General features: G+C 34.3%; 1 protein-coding gene across 1 annotated transcript; it reads right to left on the bottom strand.

Annotated features, from left to right (window-relative positions):
* Positions 1–847: 847 nt before the first annotated feature.
* On the bottom strand, positions 848–24,997 carry LOC149807780 (3'-5' exoribonuclease HELZ2-like). Its single transcript, XM_089970538.1, has 10 exons — positions 21,697–24,997; positions 20,601–20,686; positions 13,090–13,227; positions 12,387–12,512; positions 11,290–11,655; positions 10,416–10,675; positions 8,558–8,785; positions 6,973–7,129; positions 5,102–5,269; positions 848–3,179 (listed from the first exon to the last, which is right to left on the bottom strand). Exons 1-10 carry the CDS (start codon positions 24,972–24,974, stop codon positions 3,046–3,048), a joined length of 4,941 nt encoding a protein of 1,646 aa, XP_089826664.1. The 5' UTR covers positions 24,975–24,997; the 3' UTR covers positions 848–3,045.
* Positions 24,998–26,439: the final 1,442 nt, after the last annotated feature.

Below are 26,439 nucleotides of genomic sequence, written 5' to 3'. Positions count from 1 at the left end.
AACTCAATCGGTCGCTCTGTCCAGTCCTTCGAAGTGCTGTGCATTGAGTCGAATCACAGAGGGGTTAATAATAAACCTTCTCAAAAAGGAACGGCGAATCTGGCTTTAAAACAAAAGTTCTACCCACCCCATACTCTGGTATAAACCGGTAACACTGATGTAATTGATACAACGAGACAAACATTAGTTATATCTTTGAGATCGTGTGGAGTAAACGCAAATATTTTAAATCACATGAACATTCAGAGTAATTTACTGATATCCATCAGTTTATGACAAGTTCTTCAAACAATATTGCAATAGTTTATCAGATTGAACCAATGGAATAACATGTTTAGAAATTGATCCAAAGAAAGCTGTTTTGGGCCTGCATTCTGCTAAAACATTAATTAGGAAAAAGCGGATAATGATGTTAGTGACTAGAGCATACTTTTGCTAACTGCAATCAGTTTCAAGACCTTTTAGGTTCAATAACTTGGGAAACTGCTATTTTGATCTTTTCTATTCAATTGTATGTCATTACATAATACTTGTACTGTTATATATATATATATATATATATATATATATATATATATATATACATATGTGTGTGTGTGTGTGTGTGGATGTGTGCGTGTGTGTGTAAATATTTACAAAAGCTGTATTTACAGATAAAATATTTTACAGTTACAGCACTTTACAAACTTTTAGATAGCACAGTTATGAATAAATAGATATAATTATCACGATTTTATTATACACAGTAAAATGTTTATCATAAAACAGAAAAATAATCGAAAGTGATAAAAATGAAATTGATTACATTGTGAATAACAAACTCGTATAATGACTTACTCTGCTGAAAAGGAAAGCAATTAATTGTAAGTAAAAGTATCAAACTAAATTTCAGTTGAATTGATTACTAGCAATCGAAATCAGAGTTTGTAAATATCTGTGATTATTTACAAAATACCTCCAATGTTTGAGTGATAATTTGAAAAGTAGATATAACATACACAATTTACCATTACAAATGGTGGAATTAGCAAGTGTCCAACGCATTAGACATGTCACAGTAAGGAGTCGGCATAATGCAGTAAATTGAAAATGTTTATTTTCAACGCCATTTAACTAATTACGTAAGGAGCAAAATACATAATTTAGTGGTTAACGTCTTGGGAATGTGACAGATACACATCATCTAACGAGCACGTGAAATTAACTAACATTATCATTTATTTATTATATATGAACTATTTTTATATGATTTGATATTAATTGTCAGATTTACGAACATGGAAGTAACCATCCAAAGACATGTTCTTGAAAATATAAATATCGTATGTGCTAATGGGTAAGACAATAGAATTTTACTATACGAAGAGTATTTGAAACATTCTGAATGTTTAGTTAATAAATGTTGTTTCTTGAAAAATGTCAACAAATGTACTCCCAATCGATAAATAAAAATAACTTTCTTTAAAATGGTATGCAGTTACACGTGCAGTATACCAGACACCTGCACATATATGCGTGTCTCATAATATAGATAAAAGAGAGTGACCTAAATATGTTGTTGAAGAAGAATAAGAATTCACTACTGCGCAAAGAACATACTCTAAAATCTGGGTCTTTCGTGGCATAATCTCAAAACGATATCATGACTGACTTGAGCGAATGCTTTCGGATCCAATTCTTTGTCATACCCTACAATCTAGCGGTAGTTTCATCATTCTAAAGATGGTAGCAAATCCATGGAAGCTCAGAAAGGTTATGTACAAGATGGTCCCGCATTTGTTAAAGGATGATGAAAAGTAGATTTGACTTGAGACAGCCACGCAGCTACTTGCCAAAAATGAGTCGTTTGAGTGATATTGTCACAGAAACATGGTTCTATTTTTTTTAACCCGGCTCAATACAATATATTAAGTCTAGATCAGAGAAAACGAAGTATAAATATCGAAGTCGTAGTCGTTGTGCCATAATAGTTGTATGCGCATTATGTCTCGATGCAAAAAGCATCATCATCCGGGTATCTGTATCTGACCGCTAGTGTCAATGGACATTTATATGCATCCAAAATGTTGTAAAACGATGTCCGAAGCACAAGTCCATGCACCAGTACCAAAGGTATCCATATATTACATGACTACGCACCGGCTCATATATCCATTGGATAGAATGATTGTCATATATTTTTTTAATGAGCACATGATAACAATTAAAACAATTATTATATAAGAATTATTTGTAGGTACTCATCTAAAATGTACGATTTACAAGCGTCACAATTGCATACACTTATTAACGCACGTGGGAAAGACTCAAAGCACATAAAGCATTATGCTGTTAGAATCAAATAATGACACCTCTCTGAGATCATTGGTAACTTTGTAGGTACTGAGAATTCGAACAGAGTAGATTGTCACTTTTTGCATAAATAAACATTTGTCTACTACTCCAGATTGCCCTAACAACCCAATCTATGACTGCGAGCTTGTTCTCTGTACAAGACAATCATCGTGCATGTAAATGTAAGGATCAAGATATTTCACCCATTTATTTCAAGCTTCTGCCACCTTAAATGTAATTCCAACATAATAACCGCACAGTTTAGAGCCTCGTTCTTTCAAAAGAATACACACGTGTTCAGCCCATGTTTGCAGATTAAACGAAACTAAGCTAGTCATCCAATGTCGGTTACAAAGATTGTGCAAGACTCATTCTAATGAGTCGCAGCAAAATTTCTTTCGGTAACCATCAAATACTCTCAGTACCAAAATCTTCGTCTCCTATTTGTCAAAAGTACAACTCTGGCAAGACACATTATATAATAGTGCTACCATAAGTTTTTCTTTTTTAAAACCAAATAGAAGACTGGTTGAACATTGACAGCATATAAGAACTCATTTTATTTCAGTTCACAAGATTTCTGTGTGAGACCTTCCATGACTCTTCAAATGAACTAAATTCATTGATCCAAGACTGTACAGGATCTGATTGTGTAATTAATGAATTTGACTATAAGAATAGTATGCGAACAGACAATGCCTATGACTGCCATCAGGTCGGTGCGACATCGGCTGTGGTTGCAGACCTTGGTGGGAATTCCTGTGATGTCACAACACATTTCGAGGCCTCATACTGTTTCACCAGGCTTCTCCACATCTCATCACACATCAGCAAGTTCTTGTTGCCTAATTGTAACGAAAAAGTATGACTTTATGTTTATTGTTTCATTTTGCTTGTAAAATGTGAGATTTAATGAATATTTTAATGAATTACCTTTATGCAATTTTTCTTCTATTCAGTCCTATTTCTTAACAGATCTTTACAATGTCGCTACGCCTTAAACAATAATATATATGAGATACAAAATTAATTCCTAGATTTTCTAAGACTAAGGTGAATTCGAAATACACATTTGTTAATCTGGTTAAATTGTATGTCTTCTATATCATCAATACATCTAAGTAATAATATTTTTATTGTTTCTGAAGATTTTGAAATTGCATACTGTACGATATTGAAATGGACATTGATTGAACTGTGGATAAGGTTTATTAGAACAACAAAAAACACAAGGATGTTTATCATAAAGAGTTCTATGTTATGGATACCCTACCTACATTTTCATTTCTCGTAAATATCACTGTCGCTAGGCAGCCAACAGTATTGAATACAGTTTCCAAGACTGTATGAGCAAATCAATTTTCTGTACGATTTTTGTATATTAACACTTTAGTTAATACGATCCTTATCAACCTTTCTACGTTGAGATACTGATATCACTGTTGCTTCTTGTCAATATGGCGGGAAACTGCCAGTTCCCAATTTTTCCTGAACATGCTTAGCAGTGCGCTGGATATCACCTGACTCTGCTGAAATATCAAGAGTATATTGATGTTCTCTGCTAGCAAATTGTACATTTAGACGAACCCTTGCTTTAAGGCGTTTGACACGGCGGAAGTTTTCACTGTATTAGTGAGAAGCTTTTCGTGACTGTTTCGGCTAATGTATTTGATATTTATAAAGGTCTTTACATCCATTATTTCATTTTTTCCTTGTTCTCTTTAACTGCTGTCAGACACATTCTGGATTGACATGCAAAATTAGTAGAACAAGTGTGAGAAACTAATCCCATCATCGGCAGATACCCATAATTATCTGAATATATATTTTATGTTTTATATAAGAGTTTTGTACAATAAAGATTTATAGAAATTTGCGCTAGACTGTAGCATTACAAACGTAACAAGACTATCTTGTAATTATGCCGAAATCAATTCAAGTACCAAATTGTAATAACAAGTAACATAGATGCGTCAATATTGGTATCATGCATGGTAATAGTCTTCTCACAATACATACATTTAATAACCATCTCGTGTGTACCTTTTAACTGATTTTACATGAAGCATCTTTGATTTAATTCTTCTAAGAAGTATTCAGTATAAACGTGGCAAGAAGAGCCTTTACTTCTCTATTGGCGGCATCTTTCTAACAGCCTGTATGTAACAACAAACTTTAAAGTAAGTAAGTTTAAACATAAAAATCAGCAAACTAGAACGAGATTTCATTGAAATAACATGACCATGGACATGAGCTTAATTCTAGAATCTAGAAATATGGATGTCTTCACGTCGAGTCTAATATCAACCAGTAAATCTCTTGGATCGGAACTTAATTTAAGATTTATGGCGAACCTGGCTCTTGATTAGATTACAGTTATACCTGACTCAAAGCTGGGAAATGAAATTGCTTAAGTCTACATTCACATTTTTAAGATATGTTCGTAAAACTATATTAAGGACATCTACAAGTAATTACTGTCTACGTTTTGTTTAGTATATTGCTCTAAAAAATCAGGTTGCAGACATAACAAACATTTTATATATCAGACAAAGAAGCGTCAAAATTGGCACGAAAACGTGAACAGTTATTCAAGATTTCTGCATAATATGTGTAAGTTTAAATCCTATATGCGAAATACTTCATGATGTAATAGCTTAATATCCAGAATGTGGGAGATCAACAGTCTCATAAAAATGAATAACGTTGAATAAATTGTGATTAATGTTTAAACTTATAAAGATGGGGATCAATTATTGAGCCTTACCAACAATAATAAGCCCTCTTCTGGCCCTTGTCAGGGCAACATTTATTTGATGATGGTCGGTGAGGAAGCCAAGTTTCTGGGTACACCATCCCCATGTCGGAGATAGTTCCATCTGATGATCAGAAACAGATCTGACAGTGCTGAAAATGATGTAATCCCATTCTCCTCCTAAAGGAAATACAATGTTTGTTTTAGTTAATATTTGGTTTATTTAATATTTTGCAAGCAACAAACTTTGAATTATAATTTTAGATCACTATCTATCTAACGGCGCTTTGCACACGACGTTCCTGTTTCGCCTCTGATGTTCCCTAAAGTGCATGTATAGAACTGGTATTCTGGATGAACGAAATGAGGTTTACCACCTGTAAGCTGGATGCATGAAGTTCCTGGGTGCATACAACAAATGTGGGTCTAATTCATCAAATCGTATTGGTGACCATGAGCTAAACTGTCAACATTAATAACTATAACCGTGTTTATTCTCTGTACCTGCGAAATTAATAAATCAAGATTAGAAAATAATATACTCATTGAACAAAATATTAACACAGAAACATTAATTTCTATGTAACAGGTATATTTGAGTGGTTTTGAACATATTAAATAGTTATTCTTGTTATTATGAGCACACTCATTAGTTGAACAAAAGCAAAACATTCAAAATACACAGAAGTTGTCACTTATCAAATATTTGGTATAAGTATTGCTTATGTTCAAAGGTTTCTCTATTGAGATTTACTGTTCTCAACTGTCAGGCTTACGTAGAGTTATGTTTGGAGAGTTTTCGGTTAAACGATGAATTTAAAGATTCAGTTACATTTAATAATAATAATAATAATAATAATAATAATAATAATAATAATAACAATAATAATGTCCGAATGGATGTAAAACAGCTGAAGTATTTAATGTCTAAGTTGTCTCTATCATCAACTCAACCAGTGTCGATGAAGATAAAAATAGTAAGAAGAAATAGCAACCATAGAAAGCTAATGTGTATCTTCGGTGCGTTTTATAAACTGGGACGGAGGGACCTATTTTTGGCGCCAACCACACACGAAATATCGTAAGCTCTTTATACATATGGAAATATGCTAAAACACTTAGTACGAACAGAAATAAAACGAATTTACAGTTAGTACGAAGTTGATATGCATGTCAGTGAAGCATAAACAATTATTTTAATAGGAATATAGAAATATGTGAAAATAATGATATTATTTTGATGCCTCCAAGAGGTTTGTTATAAACAGCCTGTTTACTGTACTCATGGCAGTTTTTAACTCTGTTGCGGTCTGTAATAGATCTACCACAAAGTCACAGTTTTCCCATCTCTTAGCGGTATTAAGAATCAAGAAGGAGTACTCCACCGAACAGTCATACAGATGCTAATAAGTATGGATTAAATCATTAAACGTGACATATTAAAGTTAAAAGAAGCCATGTACTGGTCCGTAAAAATTTGTTTCTTCCTTCTTCCACAGTATGTTGTACAGAGATTTAAATAAACCAAGTCCTCCCTTTCTACTCACGTCTGGTAATCATATTTGAAATCTCAGCGAGTTGTTATATGGACAAGATAGTGATAAAACCAATTTTTCAGTGTTTGTTCAAAAGTTTAGTTAAACATTAAAAAAGGTTGAGACAGAGAGCTATTTATGTGTTATCGTACTAATGATGAAGAGAAAATCATGCGTCTAATTTTCCGATATCATTTTGTTTGTATGACTTTAGAACTTTAATATTTACAAGAAACCGAATACGGCATATCCTACATATGCCGTCTCATAATGTGTACACTGTTTGCAGCTATGTGCATGCTATATAGAGCAAATACGGTATAATGGTGTACGCTCATTATTAAATACCTTGACTAGTAACAACAGTGTTCACGTTGCAGTTCTCGTAATGTTCATTATCCAAAGCCTGTCGCAAAGCATGGCATTGTGCGTTGTACTGAGATATAACATTTATGTCCTTTATTTCAACCAGTTCCTCTTCGACCATGTATTTGAAGATGCTCACCTAAAAGAAAGGATGCATCTAAAAAAAATAATCCTTGAACATAAATATTTAAAGCCATGCATACATGTAACATTGTGGCCCAGCTTCGTATAAGATAAGCAAATATGCCTTTAATACAGAGTGTATTTATAAGTGTTATTCGCACCTAAAAGAGTACAATGATCACATCTTGGCACACATTAGGTCATGAATTTATTGCAATATGATATCCTGTACTTTCACGCTAGTACGGTTGTCATATTTAAATTTAGTTCCTTTGCAAATAAAGAAAACGCTAAAAGTTACAATATTATTTTGTAAAGCATAATCGTTCATCTCCAACATATTTGTTTGTATAATTAATTTTGTATTGCGTGCTTGGAATTTGTCCGTGACGGACGGTAGAGTTTTGGCCTCCCTGACTTTTGCCTTCTTTTTAAAAATGTTTACTTAGTTTTAAGTTCAAGACCTGGATTATTCCCTGGGGAATATATTGTCTACCTCACCTTTTGTCATATTGTTACTAAACGTTTAGTAAACAGACTTGACCTTATATACGGATATGATTAAAATTTCAATTGGAAATGATCTACATTCAGGACATTCCGTTTTGTGATAGGTCAGGAGATAGTTTGTTTATAAAGAATAGTACGTAAAGTATTGTTCATTCATGTTTTAAGTTCAGTCTGTGGAAACACTGAGATAAGTACTGATATAATCTGAAGGGAATTTTTTATTTCAAATATTCACGGGAATTACAGTTTGCATTAATTTTTGGACTAAAGCACTATTTTCGGATTATTGATCACTCATTCAAATATATGGATGACTAAATGATTGTTGTACAGTAAAGCAACTGGTACATCAGCACATTCAAGATTCTTGGTCCACGAAGATATTCTAGATTATTGGGATTCATTCAGTACATTATACGCTTCTTTATTTGTGATTGAATATTTAGTGTTATCTAGGATATAATTACACCACTGTAAGTTCGTTTTAAACTTTCACTTTGTATTCATGAGAAATAAATTATTTTTTGAATTTTACTAAACTTGTTGGTGCTTCTTCTTTGTCTAACATAGTGGAAAACTATAGAGTCGAAACAATATCCTTGCAGCACTAACCTTATTGCAATTACCCATGCGAAGGAATTTTCGTATGCATTGATAATGATGACTTAAACCAGTGTCCTGGTTAAGAGCTACTTAATGGGCAGGCTAATTAACAGATCACATATATAAGCTGAAGTTTAAATTTGACGAGATTAACATGTTATACGGTGTATTATATGGATTTCACTTGCGCCCACCATAAATTGGATATAGAATCATTGACATCATAAATTGAACATAAAAACCTTGAGACCATGCAAAATTTTGCTTTCATGTTTTAGTTCTTAACATGTTTTATTACTTAACAACCATTCATAGTCTTATATGTACATACCACTTGTTTAACCTCTTCGGGGTTACTTCTGGACATTTCATTTCCCTCTTCGGAACTTACAGTCAGAATTTCCTCAGACCCGTCAACATGACAAAGGACATGAGGTTTCTGTGGGACCGGCCACAACTTCAGAGGCGGATTTTCATTCTCCCGTATAAATACTTGTTGTGCAGTCTGCAGTTCACCATTGTAGAATGTTTTTGAAGGAAATTCACACAGTTCTGGATGCTAGCATTCGAGAAAGACAAGTTGGATGCTTAGATAAATTGGTGGTTGCATTTGTTTCCATCCAGAATAAGATATAAAATATTGCACATCGTTAAGAAGATATAATTCCATATTATCAGACAGAATGTATAGACTGTGTTTCTTGTGCAACTAATGCATACAAGTTTGGATGATAGAAGAAACGTGAAACGACCTCGCTAATCTTTTATGTTTTGATGTTTTGCTGATTTCCAAATGGCTCGGGTGACGTTTCTTGTTTATTTATTGCCGCTACACAATTTCTGTAATTGTTAAAATACCTAAGGATTGCTTGAGTTTAACAAAACCAATGACATCTAAAATCTCTAAGGGGATTCGAAAGCGGGCATCCATTCAATTCAAGAAAGATTATAATACCGATCAGTGAAAACTGTGGGTGGAAAACTATGTAAATAAAATTAAATGATTGCACAAATTCCTTTTCTGGTCGGTTTTGGAATTAATATACCGGATTAAAGGTGAGGAAGGTTTAACAATGCTATGAATGCTAAAAAAAGAGATCAAAACTACGGCATTATGGGTCTAAACTAGTTTCAATTAGCTGGTACTGGTCATTTAATGGAAATATCAGTCACTCTGATTTGCCACTAACCATCACAAAAGAGATAAAACCTTGCTAAACCCTGTGCGATGCAGAAGCTACACAAATTCAACAAAAGTTTGCTTGAATATATTTTGGTGAAAGGACCACTATTTGTAGAAGACAATTGCTGTAGCCATAATGCAGAGCCATGTCATACGTCTATTTGGTCTTATATCAAGTCACAATTTTTCTAAATCGAATCAGAAGTAGCAATTGTAACCAATATCTTATGCACTCAATAATTTATTTTCCTCTTCGCTTTGAAACAGAAGTTAGATCTCTGATAAATAGATCGGATTTAGTTGATACATTTTTAAAGCTAGACATACATGATATCCTTTCAGTTACTTAAAATCAGTTTATATCAAATTAGCTCTAAACATTACAGAATTGTTTCATTCATCATTTTACAGATTATGCACATTTATGTTTAGGTTTGGTAACTATATTTCATTTTTTTCTAGAAAACAAATTGTGTGTGTCCGTGTGTGTGTGATTTGAATTTTTAACGTAGCTTTACAAAAAATCAGTCATGTCGCTACAATGTCTGCAGTGTGGCAGTTTATCGTGATATCTATCACTGGGGTATCATGCCGCAGACAGGATGCATGATGTCCAACCCAGTCACATTATCCTGATACCAGGCCGACTAGTCCTAACAGTAATCACTTAATGCTGAACGCTTAGCGAGGCAGCTATTAGTACTATTGTATAAGTCTTTGGTATTACTCGGCCGGGGTTCGAACCCGCATTCAGCCGCCTCAGAAGCTGATGCTCAAACCACCAGGAAAACTAGAACGGTCAAAAAACTAACGGAAAACCCATTTAATTGTCAACGAAAGATCTCTTATGACAGGTACAATTATCCTTTAAAAGTTTTTATGTGTGCTACTGCTATCCCAACTTATTATTTAATTTCAATTGTGTTTAATTTAGTTGAAGAATAAACAAAGAACGTAATGTATCGACTGAATGTATAACTTGCCAAGGTTATGACTGTTTACTAACCATTCGATACTGTCTGTTCAAAAATGAGTATTTTGCATTTTTTCTGTAATTTGTGTATCTCAGATCCTCTGCATATCGTTCAAACAGGGATTTGTTCATCCCTAAAGTTGCTGCCGATTTGCATTTGATGATTGGCCGAAGCTGTTTATGATCCCCAATTAAAATCACCTGCTTGGCGATGTTCGCAATTATAGGAGCCAAGCATTGCGGCTCGGGACACATTCCAGCCTCATCAATAATAAGCTGATAAATATTTGCACCTGTAGTCAGAGAAAGTAGAACAATTAAATATATTACCGAACATATCCATTTATCAAATCAGATGCGAAAATGATATCGAGAACGTGCAGCAAGTCACATATGAAAGCTTTCATTTCTTACATGTAATACTACATTTCACGAACAGAAATTGTGTGCTTGATTTTGTCCATAAGGCTATTAATTACACTAATATACTTCACTTTGTTGATATTCGGATTAGGTATACAAGAACAATAGATGATTAAGTATTTGGGAAAGAGAGCTTTGCCGCATATACACTTTCTGCTACATTCATAGAAGTTGTATTCACAAACATTGTATGTGTTATAAATCTTATAGGTGACTCGGCTTTTTTGCTTAAAAAAACATCTTGATTTTGAGTTTCGATTCATACATCTTGCATTAAAGGAACTTCGGTAGTAAAACACTTGCATGTGTTGCACCCATACCTTTTTTCTGTTAAAAGGTTAACAATTAATCATTCCATAAACAAATGTTAAACGTGGAAGAATTGGTTTAAACTACTCCAAACTAAGCTAGTAGGCGTGATTATAAAATAAAAACTTATAAAAGATTGTTTCCTGCTTTAGCACGTGTGAACTCTTAATTTTACCTTCGAGCAGTTTAGGGCTCGTAGCAACTCCTGTCGTGCACATGATGACCTCGTGATGTCGAAGTTCTGCTGCTGTTGCTTTGTTGATTAACGATGTATAATTTGAAACTTCCTCGAAGCAAGGTATATAATTTGGTCTGGAGAAATTGCGATCAAATTCTCGGATCTGTTCAGCGAACGGTTTTCTACTTTTTCTGATCAAGCGGTGGACTGATATATCACGTAGGTTGTCGTCTGCTCTCAGATATCTCATCGATCGTCTGGATGTAAAATCTGCCCCTGGAATAGGGTATTCCACTGCTTCAATTGAACGACCGTATAGCCGGGCTATTCTAGGGCACTTATCACCCAGCTTCTTTATCCAGTCTGCACGAAAGCAAAGTAAATCAAGATCAACTGAGTGATATAACGTGAATACTACAAAGTTACAAGATGAATATTTGTTAACATTGCCATGTCCATAAGCACCGTCTAAAACTTACCCTACGATTAGACAAGTTTGTCACATGCAACATATACAATACTTACTTTTAAACCTACATGGTTTTGCTTATGAAAGTCTTATAAGCTACAAATGTGATTTCAAATTCTACAGTTACTTTACAAAAAATAACGTGGAAAACAATAATTAAATATCGCATGAAAAACAACAACAATCGCCATAACCTACTTTAAATCAAATTTATCCCAAACTACCTTAATTCATGTTTCATGTCTCGAGGTGCAATAGACCCATTCTGAATGAACTATAGCAAAATAAGAACAAATAACTTTCATCTGCTATGAATTCTAATTATAATTTTAATTATAATTATAATAGGTTTAGTAGGCTTATGATAACTGTTTATCATATGTTCACGGAGAATGCGAGATCTCTAAGAGTACGAACTCCGCTCCAAAAGAAGGATCATAAAAACACATCAAATCTATCAAAAAATTTCAAATGACTCCGAGAATAGTATGGTTTACATACAGGCAACTTATGTGTTAATATATGACCCAACGTTCTCGATCAGAAGCCATTAGCAGGCACCCCAACAAGAATTATTAAAAGGCACGATTAAAATACAACTCGGCAATGTATTTATGATACTTACTTGCAACATTATCCACCGACTTGTTCGATGGCCCACAAAAAAGAACTTGTTCTCCCTTTTTTATCTTAGAATTTATCTTGCTAAACAGGTATATCAACTTGACGGCAATGTAAGACTTTCCTGAACCTAGAAAACATTCTCAAATGCTAATATATGAATAAAACAAATGTTTAAATGGTTTGATATTTCCCATCTTAAAACTAACACCGAAGCTTAAGTTATTATTTATGGTTAATATTTCACACTAGTAATCTCATACATAACTGATACAAATGAAAATAGGCCACAAAGAACGAAAAATGCAGAGCGTATAATAAATGGTTGTCACATAATATATACTCCATTAAAAATTCGTCGACACAATTACGACACTTTATTGCTTTACGTTCCTGGCTAAATTGGTAATGAAATCAACATCTGATGAAATTGTTGTGGTGAAATGGTTTATCACGTCTTCGGATGGGAAGAATAGATAATTGTCTGAAACAAAACTTAATTTTTGTCTTTATACATGGAATGAGGTTGCATACGCACTAGCAACAAGTATGTGTGATATAGTAAAGACACCAAATGGTTTCTTTGTTAATAAACTTCTACAAATATTTTGATCAAACTCGTCCTATCTCTATTAATGTATGTATATGATTTTACAAACTTTAAGTTTGGTCATGCATTCGAAACTGTAATTTCGATATTCGCTTACCTGGTGGTCCCTGTATTAATGAAAAGGCTGAAACAAGAGTTCTGTCAATCGCATCTCTTTGACTCTTGTTGCTTGCTTGCAATGGTACTAAAGGCACTTCCCTTTCGCTCAGACCAGATGCATTTTCATGTTTCTTATCTATCAAATATATAACTGATTAACTTAACTGACATTCTGTTAAATTTAAAAAACATATCTCTTTATATGAACATGCGCACTGACATGCGTACCTGCATATGCGTGTGTGAATATATACCATTAGTCGAATGCCATTCATGATATTTGGTTATGTAACTTCAGCTATAATACACTCGAAAAACCTTTCTAGAACAAAACAAAATTACCATAAATACAGTTAACCAAGAACGTGGTCAAATTTGAACTTTCAGCAAATGAAAAGAAATCATTAAACAAAGCGAAAATATTAAAATCAAAATAAGCAAACAATTCCTATTGTTTTGAAGAAACCCTTCTTTGTGACTACCTATTCCTCAATTTTGGAAAACAGCTTTAGTCTGTCATGTACCTGAATTTATGACTGTAGAAATACTGTCTTATTTCCATGAATCTATCAGTGAGTTTAGCATTTAATACAAATAAATGGTATACTTTAGTTACTAGAGTTAACCAATTTAGACGATGTATTTAAATTTGAACACAGCACTGTCTTCCAAAAACATACAGCCTAGATTGTCCGCAAATGAACATGAACAATCAATAGTGTTATGTATATTTAATTAATTGTTTGTTTGTTAATAGGTAGAACAATGACAATCAAAGAAGGCAAAAACCTTATCCTTAAGATCAAGCTGCATACGAAATTGTTAGATTTGGAAAAAAATAATTTTATCTCGTCCATGCTATTGTAATGTAACGTTGTATAATGGACTTGACCTAATCCAAAATCCATTTCTGTTTGACCTGATTGACATTTTTTTAAATTTCATTTTATAAAACAACAAATACATAGCTTCATTATTTTCTAAGTTTATGAGCTTAATATCAAAATTTTTATAAGAAGTCAAAATGCTTATTTGAGTCAGGGTTTGGGATTTTCCTAAGTGAATTTTACATGTTATGGTTTTGATTTTACAAACATCAGGATCATTATAGAAGGTTATTTACTATTAGGTAATGTGCTTTTAGAAAATGCTAATTGTGACCTGAGGTCTATTAGAGAAATATATAATCTTGTAATTGGAGGACTTGGTCATTTGTGATTTAACATGTAGCACTTTTAAGTTTTATTATATGTTTTGACCAGGAATTTTGGATTCGAATATTTTTTGTTCAAATTATTGAATTCAAGTGACTAATTTCTTTGGAAATACAAACGTGGTCTGATGAAATTCTTGGATAAAGGCATCCACTGGCATTTATATTGAATTCAAACCTGGAATTATGTTACTGTGATTCAAGAAAGGACTGTTGACACATCAGCACTCAATAAGCTACCATAGGCACGTCATTGAGTTCAGTTTCAAGATTTTATCTAGACTATTACTAAATTTTATTGAAAACTTTAAATTACTATAACTTGTGTCTGCGATTCTGTAATTAGTTTGGGATTTAATTTGCAGTACCGTACATTTTTTTCTTCTTATTTCACTTTGTATTCTAGGGAAATAACTAAATTTGTTAAATTTTACAACTTTTGATGTCTTTCACTCTTTTATGTTACTTATTTAAAGACCATAGACTCGTAACATTAAACTGGGCGCTCGTCCTTAGGATATGAATTTTGATAAATTAATTTAGAAAACTTTGTTTTTGAAACTTTAATCTCCCTAGTTTCGGAATTTTGAAAATCCCAGCTATTAGTCACATTTTTGAAATCTTTAGTGAAATCAACAAGTTTCTTACGATGTCATCTAAAGTGGAGATCTTTATTTCAAATCCTACCCAGGAACAGTTAGGCTTCTTGAAAAAAAGATGAATTGCATCACCTTGCCAGAAAATATGATCTTTCGGAGGCAAAAGCTTCTTTAACGAAGCAAGAAATAAAACAAATATGATGGTAGTATATTTGGTGGAAACGTGTTTTGGATAATATTGCTTTGGATATGATTGGTAGGTCTGTATCAGACTCTAACATAATAGTAAAGGAATTTAAATTAAAATATAAGATGGAGTTAGAGTTAAGAAACCTTGAACTATAGAAAGAGAAAGAGGCAAACCAAATGCAAATGTAATTAGATAACGATGAAATAGAGAGAGGAAAATGCAATTGGAGAAAGAGCAGAGAAAGACAACTGCAGTTACAGAAGGAAGAAAAACAAATGCAGTTACAGAAGAAAAAAACAAATGCCATTGGAAAAAGAGGACAGAGAGGAAGAAATACAAATGCATTTGGAGAACAAGGAGCGAGAGAAACAAATGCAAATGTAAGACAAAAGGAAGAAAGAGAATTGCAGTGCGAAAGAGAAAAGAAAGAAGGGGAATTTCAATTTAAATTAAAATAATTAGAGCTGTAAAGTGAAAAGCACAACCCCAACTTACATACAAATTCTAATTTTGATGCTACTAAGAATATTAGGATAGCGTACCGTTTTAGAGAAAAAGAAGTAGATAAATATTTTCCTTATTTTGAAAAAATTGCGGAAAATTCCACCCTCTTATTACACAGTGCACATTTCGGGCAAAGCGCAAAACTGCAATGCTTCCCAGTAAGTACGGCAAAGTGAAGACTATAATCGGGTTAAGGAATGTATCTTAAAGTTTAATGAGTCAGTACCTGATATTTATAGACAAAAATTCAAGAACTATAAAAAAGGAACTGGACTAACTCACGTCCAATTTGAAAAACCAGATCAGTTATTTGATAGGTAGTGCTTAGCCAAGAAAGTTGATCAAGATTACGAAAATCTAAAACAACTGGTTTTACTTGAAGAATTCCAGAATTGTGTCCATACTGACGTTACTACGTATCGTGATCTGCATGAGGTCGAAACTTTTAAAAATGCTGCTTGTACTGCTGACGAATATTCCTTGGCTCATAAAGTTTTTTGTCAGTAAGCCTTCCACTCAGGAGTTGTCTGGTAAAACATATTTCAGACTAATACAAGCCATTCCAAATATCAATCAATCACAACTTTCAGAAAATTAAGTTTTTGACAAGATTGATCATAAATCCTTATCTCTTCCTGCGTGTACCTATTGCACGAAAAAAGTACACGTTATTTCTGATTGCTACAAATTAAAAATTAAGCATAAGAAGTAAGACAGAAATATTCAAAATGCTCTTGCTTTTAATAGGTGTAGAACACGGTCTTATATGAAAGCAGTACATTTGTTGGATTTAATAAACCCCAGTCTGATTTTATTATGGAGAATTATGAACCATTCATGTCGAAGGGTTCTACACCATTCATGGGCTATTCGGCCAGTCGTATCCCTATTAAAACTTTAAGGGACACAGGAACTTCTCAGCGTCTTTTATTGTCAGGTACTTTGCATTTTTTTAAGACATCTTCTTCTAATGAGAGTGTTCTTATTCAGTAAGTAGAGTGCGGCTTTGTTAAGGTTTCTCTCCACTGTGCAACTTTGTCATCAGATTTAGCCGCAGGATCCTTGACAGTCCGAACAGAGTCTGCTTTACCCATTGAGTGGGTTCATTTATCATTAGGCAATGTCCTAGCGGGAGATACGGTTGCGGTTAAGCCACTTGTAACTGACAAACTTTGTTTGGATCAGAAAGTCAATCCTACTGATAAAGAATTCGCTGACTTATACCCAGCTTGTACAGCTACTAGAGATATGGCAAAGTAAGCTCTTGAGAACGATGTTGATCAAGAAAGTATTCTTTTAGCTAACATGTCTTGGTCAGGCTTTTGATGTGGTCACTTTTACTTCTCGTTTGGATCAATCAGATGGTTTTAATCACAGTGATCCTCTTTTTTCTTTTATCTAATCATGGTGACAAACGACAATCACTTGTCATGAAACAGAATAAAGATTCTGAGAGCTCCTGTTTGTTTCAAAAGATCATTAGTGAATCCGAAGCCATATGAGTACCTGTTTGTTATTTCATTAAAAATAGCATTCTTATGAGAAAATAGAGACCACTTGAGGTACCTGATGGTGGTGAGTGGTCAGTGAACTATCAAATTGGAGTTCCAAATTCGAACATACGGGAAATGTTTAGCCTGGCCCATGAAACTACGTTGGTTGGCCATTTAGTCATTAATAAGACTTATCACAAGATCTTGACTCACTTCTATTGGCCAAAAATTAAAAGTGATGTTTGTGAATACTGCATATCTTGTCACATTTGTCAAATGATAGGAAAACAAAATCAGAAAATACCTAAGGCTCATCAGCAACCTATTCCTGCATTTGAGGAACCATGTAACAAAATAATAGTCAATTGTGTTGGTCCCTTACCTAAGACAAATTCAGGTAGCCAATACTTGTTGACCATAATGTGTGCATCAACAGGATTGCCAGAGGCAATTCATTTGAGGAATATTAAAACTAAAACAATAGTAATAGCTTGTATACAGCTTTTTTAATCAGTTTGGCCTTCCCAAATCTGTCCAATCTGATCATGGGTCAAATTTATGCCTGGAAATTTCCATCAAGTTATGTACGAAATAGGCATCCAGCAATTTTGGTCTTTGGTCTATCAACCTAAGAACCAGGGGGTTTTAGTAAGATTTCATCAATCTTCGAAAAATTTGATTCGGTCATACTGTTTTCATACCGGTAAAGATTGGGATGGAGGCATTCATTTACTACTGTTTGCTGTTAGGGACTTAGTTCAAGAATGTTTAGGATTCAGTCTCTTTGAACTAGTTTTTGGACAAACTGGGACTGGGCTACTGCAGTTTTTAAAAGAGAAACTTCTTTCCAATGAAGATACAGATTTTAATCTTCTCGATTATATTTTCAATTTTAGGTAGAAGTTGTCAAAGGTTTGTGAGGTTGCAAGAATTAACCCTCACTCTACTCAGTCAAGATAAAATTTAGGTATGATAAAACTACAAAGGAAGGAGCTTTTTCACCATGTCGATATAGTTCTGTCTCTTTTGCCCGTGCAACCAAATCCTCTTCAGGCCGAGTAAAAAGAAACAGTTGAAAAGAACATAAATTATTTACATTATATATCATTAATACTCCTGGGAGGCGAAAACAAAAACAACTTTACCATATAAACATAGTAAAGGAGTATGTTGAGAGAGATAGCCAGGTTAATCATGCAATTAATTTAGTTGTACCTGTCCTACACACTGAGAATATAAACGATGGAATTCAATCGTACTGTAGTGATTTTGCAGTAACAAATCTTCGGAATTCAGAAGTTATGAATAATCTGGATCAAGAACTTTCACATTTACAGCAACAAGGAAAGAATGAACTAAAGCAGTTATTACTTGAATATCAGCACTTATTTCCAGATATTGCTACAAGGACAAATAACATCTACCATGACGATGAAATTGTAAATTCCACACCTCTGAAAAAACACCCGTACATGATGAACCCTCTCAAACGGTAATACTTGAAAAAAGAAATTCGATATTTGGTGGAGAATGATTTCATAGAGCCGAGTAAATGTCACTGGCGTTCATCATGTATACTTGTTCCAAAAGAAGATAATACATTCCACATGTGCACTGATTATAGAAAGGTGAACAGTGTGACTAAAACAGATTCATTTCCATTATCACTAATCGATCTCTGCATAGATAAAATTAGAAATGCAAAGCGTGTCACCAAATTTGATCTTCTCGAAAGGATTTTGGCAAATTCCACTGACCGAAAGTACAAATAAAATGTCGGCATTCGTGACTCAAGATGGACTTTATCAATAAATAAAACGATAACGTTTGGGATGAAAGTTTCGCGTAGAATTTGCAACGTTTAATGCACATGATTACATCTGCTCCAGATGATTGTGATGCTAACATCGATTATGTCATCGTCTTCAACGACACCTGGAAGGATCATTTAATGACAATTCGGAAATTCTTTGATAGGATCACTGAAGCAAATTTGACAATTTTTCCAAAAGTGAGTTTTACCGTGCTTAGGTAACATTTCCAGGACATATTGTGGGACATAAACATGTTAAACCAACAGATGCTATGGCCAAGGCTGTCTCTGAATTCAATGCGTCTATCAATAAAAAACTGCTGATGCGATTTTTGTGTATCGATGGATGCTATCGGAAATTTCGTTAGAATTTTTCTATAATTGCTGAAACCCTGACAAACTAGTTGAAAAAGAAAAACAAAGTTCATTGGACTGAAAAATGTCAGAAGGCTTGTGATAAGTTAAAGGTCATACTTAAGAGTGCACCAGGTCTTACAGCTCCAAATTTCAGCCAATCATTTAAACTGTCTGTTAATGCTAGTAATGTTGTGGCTGGAGCAGTATTGAGTCAAGAAGACATAAATGAAGATATTTACATAGATATAAATAGGATCATCAAGTGTGCTATTTTCCAAAAATTAGATACGCACCAGAGCAATTATTCCACAATCGAGAATGAATGTTTGGCTTTGATACTGGCATTACCGCACTTAGAAATTTAAATTAGTACAGCTCCTTCTCCGACTTTTATGTTCAGTGATTACAACCCCCTTACTTTCATCGGCAAGATGAAAACCAAAAATCAGAGATTAGTAAATTAGAGTTTTGTTGTTCCGGGAATATAATATTGACATCAGGCACATCAAAGGAAAAGACAATTTGATGGCAGATGCACTTTCACGTGTATAGAAATATTTGGTTTCATGTACACTTTGTGTCATTCATAACATTTTATCTTATGTTTTCACCACATGTACATTTTTTCAAAAAAGAAAGCCTGATTGCGTAAATTTTTCATTTTTATGAAGGTAAGAGTTATGTATATTTAATTGAATTATTTATTTGTTAGTTTTTAATAAAATAATACAGTTTCATTACATGCTATCGTAATGTAACATTATATGCTGGACGTGACCTTGTCCAAAATTGAGTTCATTTCTGCTTGATATGATTGACTTTTTTATTTCATTTTATGCAAAAAAACAGACACGTCATCGACTTCAGGTTAAGGATTTTTCTGGACTTTTACTGAATTTTATTCAGGATTTTATATTACTAGGACTTGTGTGTGTGTAATTCTTGGATTATTTTGGGATTTAATTCGCAATACCGTAAGTGTTTTCACAATTTCACTTTGTATTCTAGGGAAATAACTATATTTGTTAAATTTTACAACGTTTGTTGTCTTTCACTCTTTTCTGTTACTTTTTTTTAAAGCATCGGCTCGTAACAATAGTTCCTGTCTCTCAGTAAATCATAAGAGCGACCACGAAGTTTATTATAAACGGAACTTAGAAAAGCCGATTATTTTATGCATGAGTATGTTTCAAAATCTTCTTCAAAGAGAATTACAATTGATGGCAGATCCATAAATAGCGAAATAATCAGCACAAACAAAGGTCACAGCCATGCATAATTTGCACGACACCTGGAGGTCAGACAGAGAGACAATTTTACTGTAACAGATATGTACATACCTAACCTTGGAATCGACCTGCCTAAGGCAATCGCCTTTGCGAGTACACTGGCGCTGTCTAAAACCTTTAGATACGACTCTGTTCTCCTGTGGAAATAATTGTAACATATGATTCATGAACAAATACAATCCTAGTTTCTTCTAAAAGACCTTACAATATGCTAGATATAGCATTTGAGTCTCACTTAAATACATAACTGTGATTTCCAAAATGATATTTAGATGACTAGCCTTCCATAAAAAAACGAAACTTTTTAGATTATTTTGTGTAAGTTATCATTAATTCAACCTTTATTTCTGCCACAAATATAGAGCAAATCGATGAGCAACAACAATTAAGAAAATTAAACAAAAACGTTTTTATTGCCACTCTAGTTTTTGAACTTTAATAATTATTAACATGAAAATAAATAACACGAATTTTGTTAACACGTTGAGATTGGGAAGACGTCGAAAAAGAAATGTGTTCATTACTTTTGTATTCATCTTGGAGCGATAAAATGAAATAATGAAGACAATGACAATAATGATCGTGAATGTGCCGATCATCATCAGCATCATCATCGCTGTTTTATGGTTTTATTATTTTCGTTGTTTGTTTTCTTTCTGTTACAGTTTTTGTTTTATTTTCACCAATATATAATACATTTAAATCCTTTCGTTGTAAAGATGTAAACGTATTATATTAAAGTTTTCAAATTAGTATCCCACAGCAAAGCGATAACTGATGTTATGCTGTTTGGTACGGTATGGGTTCGAGTCCTTTAACATACTTCTGCATAAATCAGAACTGTACTCAATGCTTTTCTTATCATGTTTCTGGATTCATATTGCAAGAGTATCGTCTCTTCATCTTTATAAAAGTTGCTGAATCGTATCGCAGACGTTTGGTATTTTATATTTAGCTCTTTTACATTTTTAAAGAAACGTTATTTCATTAAATGTCCCATTGATGAGAAATATTAAAACCGTAAAAATGACAGATGTAGATAGAATGGCGCACGCCTAGGATACAAAATCAAGTTAAACTTAAAAGCTTCACTAAGACACGTTCTTGTGCTCTATATGACTTACGAAAATATATACCTTCAACTCACCGATCAACAGTAGATTTTATTAGCATTTCTATGTTGCATTTCACCCTGTTCGATAGTATGGATGGGACTGGTCGATGAAGTCGAAAGTCAACTGTCACATTTGCGCTTTCGTTCCCTTCCTGCATGGTTTCGTAGGTTCTTTGGGAGGAGTGTCTTTCTGGCCTCCTTCTACTTCTGATCTCTACTGATGTGATCTTACCATGAGCGATCCAGTACCAATAACTGTGATGATGGAAGTCATTCGCACTGGTATTGTCGTTAGAGGTAACCATCTTAGAACGGACACATATCCAATCATGGGCCAGATTCACTATGGGTTTTTTCTGTTTGCCACTGGGCATATAATCCTCATTGCTTTCCCGAACCAATTTATTGAATAATATATTTCTTATTTGACAATATCTTGCTGGCAGTGAAAACTGTCCTTTATTCTCAGAGAATTTAACAGAAAGATTATTGATTACGTAGGATTCTTCATTGTTCACTGCATAAACAGCTGCTTCCATCTTTACAAGAGGAATCCACCGTCTTTGATAATCATTCTCGTCTGTATAAGTCGAAACGGTAAGCAATGTTGAATAACGGTACAACCACTTTATGGGATCATCTGTGTGCTGTAAGCAAAATTGTATGTTCTTTGTCAATTCAAAGAGTTGGGGATAAGTTGTCAGAATGCCTCCCTGAAGAACTGATGATACCTGTACATTTACTGTCTGACCACAAAAGAAAGACATGCTGAATGAAGCGTACGGTGCCACTGCTTTCTTGTCCTTGTCGCAAAAGTCTTCTGTGCTCACGTCTCTAACGGTATTTGCACATCCGGATCCACACTTACAAGAAACGTTAGCCATATCTTTTAACGTTTGTGTCATTTCCTCATTCTGGCTGTTGCGAACTAGTTTAATCAACGCAGTTGCCCAATATTTGACTGGTACAAATCCATGTTCTTTGTAAGGATCAATTTTTCTCTCTTTATCGTAGTCTGTATAAGGCAAACTAAGTTCAGTGGTTGTAGAATAAAGTCGCTTTCTCCATTTTATTGTCACTATTGTTTTGGTCTCCATTTCTTGTGTGATTTCTGGCTTTGATATCACACCTAAGAGCTTGAATGGCAGACATAGTCTTAGGGTTTCATCCATTGCTGGCGCGACAACTGAAATACCCTCGTCTGTAATATCTACTATTAAGCACGTGCGTAGTTTAGGGTATGGTCTCAAACTGGATGCAGATATTAAAGCTCTGCATTTTTCCTTATATAGACCAGGTCTGAAGGCTCGTTCATTTAAGTAAGAACATAGATCTTCTATTTCTTTTTGTGTATAGCAACAGTTCTTGTTTTGAATCATGCAGTGGACTAGGCGATGCACAACCATGTCAAAATAACGTCTTAATGGGGATGTGAAGTTGGTATATGGACACCCATTTATGTGAAAGCAGTTTCCATTCACAAGCCTTTCTTTCGCTTGAGATGAACATTGGTAGATTGTCTTATTCTGCACCGAATACCATTCGTGTAAGGCAATGGATTGTAAGGGATGCAACTCGTCCAATTTCAACATTTTACGAACTTGTCTAAGGTCTATTTCATCATGTACACTTATGATACGTAAAAACTCCTCAGAAACATGAATAACTTGCCCATCTTGATCATCTAAAGCTTTTTTCAATGAAGGTGTTTTCTCGTCCGTCAGATATCTGTCTTGTAATGATAGTAATACGTGCACCACACTTTGATGTTCGTCCCACCACGTTTCTATGTTCGATTTTGATGGCGGATCCTGGCAAATCAAAGGAACCTGGTTAGGATATACCTTAAGAAGCCTTTCAGTCACACACTTGTTTGCAAGAACCATAAATTCTTCTACTAAATAGCGTGCTTCAAATTCATCAAAATCTTTCAAACGTGAGGCATACATTGCGTTGCCGAGCCTTCCCTTTCTAAGTTTTGTTGCAAGTGCAAACAGTTGACGCAAATCAGTAGCTGTTATATGATCAACGTCAGTCGTTTCACCTTCCAAAATCTTTTGTACATTAGGATATGAGAGCTTTAGATGAGACTGGATAATTGTTGATTTGACGCTTGGTGGTCTAATAATTTCGCCACCACTGTCAAAGTCAAAGAATACTGACAGGCATTTCCGCTCTGCATAGGGCAATAAACTGCACAAATCTTCGCTCAGTGGTTCGGGAAGCAATCGTCTTGGTCTTCGTATTTTTGAATAGAACGTTTCGATTCTTTCTCTAGCCTCCTGGTCTGTGGCGTCATTTTGATTTATGAACATCGTTACATCCGTGATATGAACACCCACTCTATAAGATTCTTTATGAGCCTCAATACTCAGTGCATCCTCTAAAGCTCTTGCCCCATCCGGATCAATAGTAAAAGTCCGGAGATGTGTCAAATTATCCCTTTGATCATTCATTAAGTTTTGCTGCTTTTTCTCACATTTTGAAAGAATGCATTTTATATGCTCGACTGTCTGTTTTCCATATACGTAGGGAACACGGTACATTGCATCGAGTACTCTCAAACTTGCATCGATCCTTCTGGATCCTTTTGACAAAACTTTAATAACTGCTCCAAGGGGGTAAATATGTCGTCTGCTCCACGTTAAAAGAACCACAATAAAAACAAAACTTTCCCTGCAATCATCTGAAATTATCCGCGTGTTGCTAAAATGAAGAGCATTATCCTCTGTATTGTATTTATAAATATCAACATAATACTTTCTATGTTCTGGATAAGTCTGTTTTGCGCATGACTCAAGAATGTGAATTTTAGGGAGGGTCTTACACAAGGGAATCATGAGGTTCCCAGCCCGATCGTCTAGAACGCAAACAAATACAGGATGCTTCTCATCTCTGAAACGATGCTGTCTCACCCGTTTCAAAACCTTTCCGTATTTTGTTTCGTGACCATGTTTGGTGTTTTCCGCATTCAGTATTTGCACTAGAACTTCATCTTCTGTGAAACACTGGCCTGCTTTGGATCTCCCAGATATTTCAATCTTCTTTGCTTTCTTATTCGATTGCACCGGAACACAGTAAGCACGGTGTGGAGTTTCAATGTATATGGAACATATCATGTATATGTTTGGACTTGCTTTTAATTTGCTATACATTTCTTTTTCACTACACTCTTTCGAATAAAATGGTTCTCTGCCTAACACTTTTGGGTCCCTGTCACGAAATTTGTCTATGTAATCTGAACTTAAGTCAAGACCTTTATTCAAGATTAATTGATAATCAAAACTTTCATCGATTCCTGTGCTGGTCATCTTGTTGTCGTGGAAACGTTGACTTTTCTCAAAAAAGGAAATTCCTTCATCACTCCCAGGTAATGAGTCATCTTCGTCACTTTCTGCTTCTTCCATGTCAAAAGCAGTGTATTTCGTACTCTGTAATTGTACATTATATGATATTGATTCCCATTCCCGTTCAGAATCAGAAGACTCGTCGAAACATTCTGGTAAATTTCCAGTGGAGTTTCGGTTTTTTGATTGTACATCCCTTTTGTGTGTATCTCTGTCATTATAACTATTCTTCCCCTGGCGTGAAGAAACAGATTGGTTCTTAATGTATGTGACACCTGCAATCGTTATATGTTCTTCTTTTAGCAAATTCTGTTTGCAATCGTCATTCTTTCCGCAAAAATCAAACATTTTACCACTCTGTTGTTTAACTTGAATACTTTCCGTTTGATTTTCTCTCAGTTGGCAATCTCCCCTAACAACATCTGACCATGAAAGTGTGGATGATGAATTATATGAACCCTGTAAATCGAATAAATCTGCTATAGGTGATATGCCAAATGCCTCTGCAGAATTAGATGACTCTTGTGCAAGGTTTTTCTTGCAGTATTTGAATGATTGTGATCCATCAGGTAGTATTTCATTAACTATTATGTTTGTTGATCCATCTTTATTTTGATCATAGCCTTCCATATATATTGTCATATTCATTCTGTCGTCTTCCTTGGTTCTTTCTGGCCTGAGATTTTCCACGCTTTTACCACTGAATGAAATTTGAAACTTGAGGACATCTGGTCTTTCTTCAAAGTTGGAAACTTCAGTACTTGAAATATTTCCACCACCTATCTGGTCCAAATTAGCTTCACAACCTTCTTTCGATGCATCAAAACCTGTTCCACTATTCATCTTTGGATATTTGGATCCCTACTGTAGCTATCGCTCAAGCCTTTGAGCTTTCGTAACCACATTAACCAAAAAATTATCTGATTCACAATGTCTGAACTTTATTTTTGTACACTCTGAGTGAGTGAGGAATTAAAGGCATACACACAGTTTCATACGCACCAAACTCTTAACATATCGCTAGTAAATTGGATAATATGGATGACATACAAATATATTTACAACCTTCCTGAACGTCAACATAATAAAATATTGGGTGACCAGCCTTGTACAAAGGTGTGGCAAATCGAGATATTATTCTCATCAGTGTTCATATCAAGTCTTCCTGCCACTACTGGCGATGATAGTCTTTGACATAGTGGCCAAGAGTAAGTCTGGAAAAATGGATGTTTTTAATCAGCCAGCAAATATAAAAAGTACAATATATAAAGCAGGCAATAAGTTTTTTGTTCACGATGAAACAATTAATAACTCTTTTACCAGTCCGATATACATTTATCTCCCCCTCATCTCTCACACACAAATTTGTAAAATAATAATATATAATCAACAATAAATATATATATATATATATATATATATATATATA

This window comes from Sinohyriopsis cumingii, chromosome 1 (assembly GCF_028554795.1).
Source record: "Sinohyriopsis cumingii isolate HCF-2022 chromosome 1, ASM2855479v2, whole genome shotgun sequence".
Lineage (NCBI taxonomy): Eukaryota > Metazoa > Mollusca > Bivalvia > Unionida > Unionidae > Sinohyriopsis > Sinohyriopsis cumingii.
Note: the sequence above shows the minus strand (reverse complement) of the source record. Positions and strands in the feature narration are given on the sequence as shown.

Excerpts from the sequence above, each read along its gene's own strand:
- LOC149807780 (XM_089970538.1), bottom strand. The coding sequence starts at position 24,974 with ATGACCAGCACAGGAATCGATGAAAGTTTTGATTATCAATTAATCTTG. Across the intron at positions 10,676-11,289 it reads GAGCCCTAAACTGCTCGAAG|GTGCAAATATTTATCAGCTT; the intron begins GTAAAATTAAGA and ends CTCTGACTACAG. Across the intron at positions 5,270-6,972 it reads CACTGTTGTTACTAGTCAAG|GAGGAGAATGGGATTACATC; the intron begins GTATTTAATAAT and ends TATTTCCTTTAG.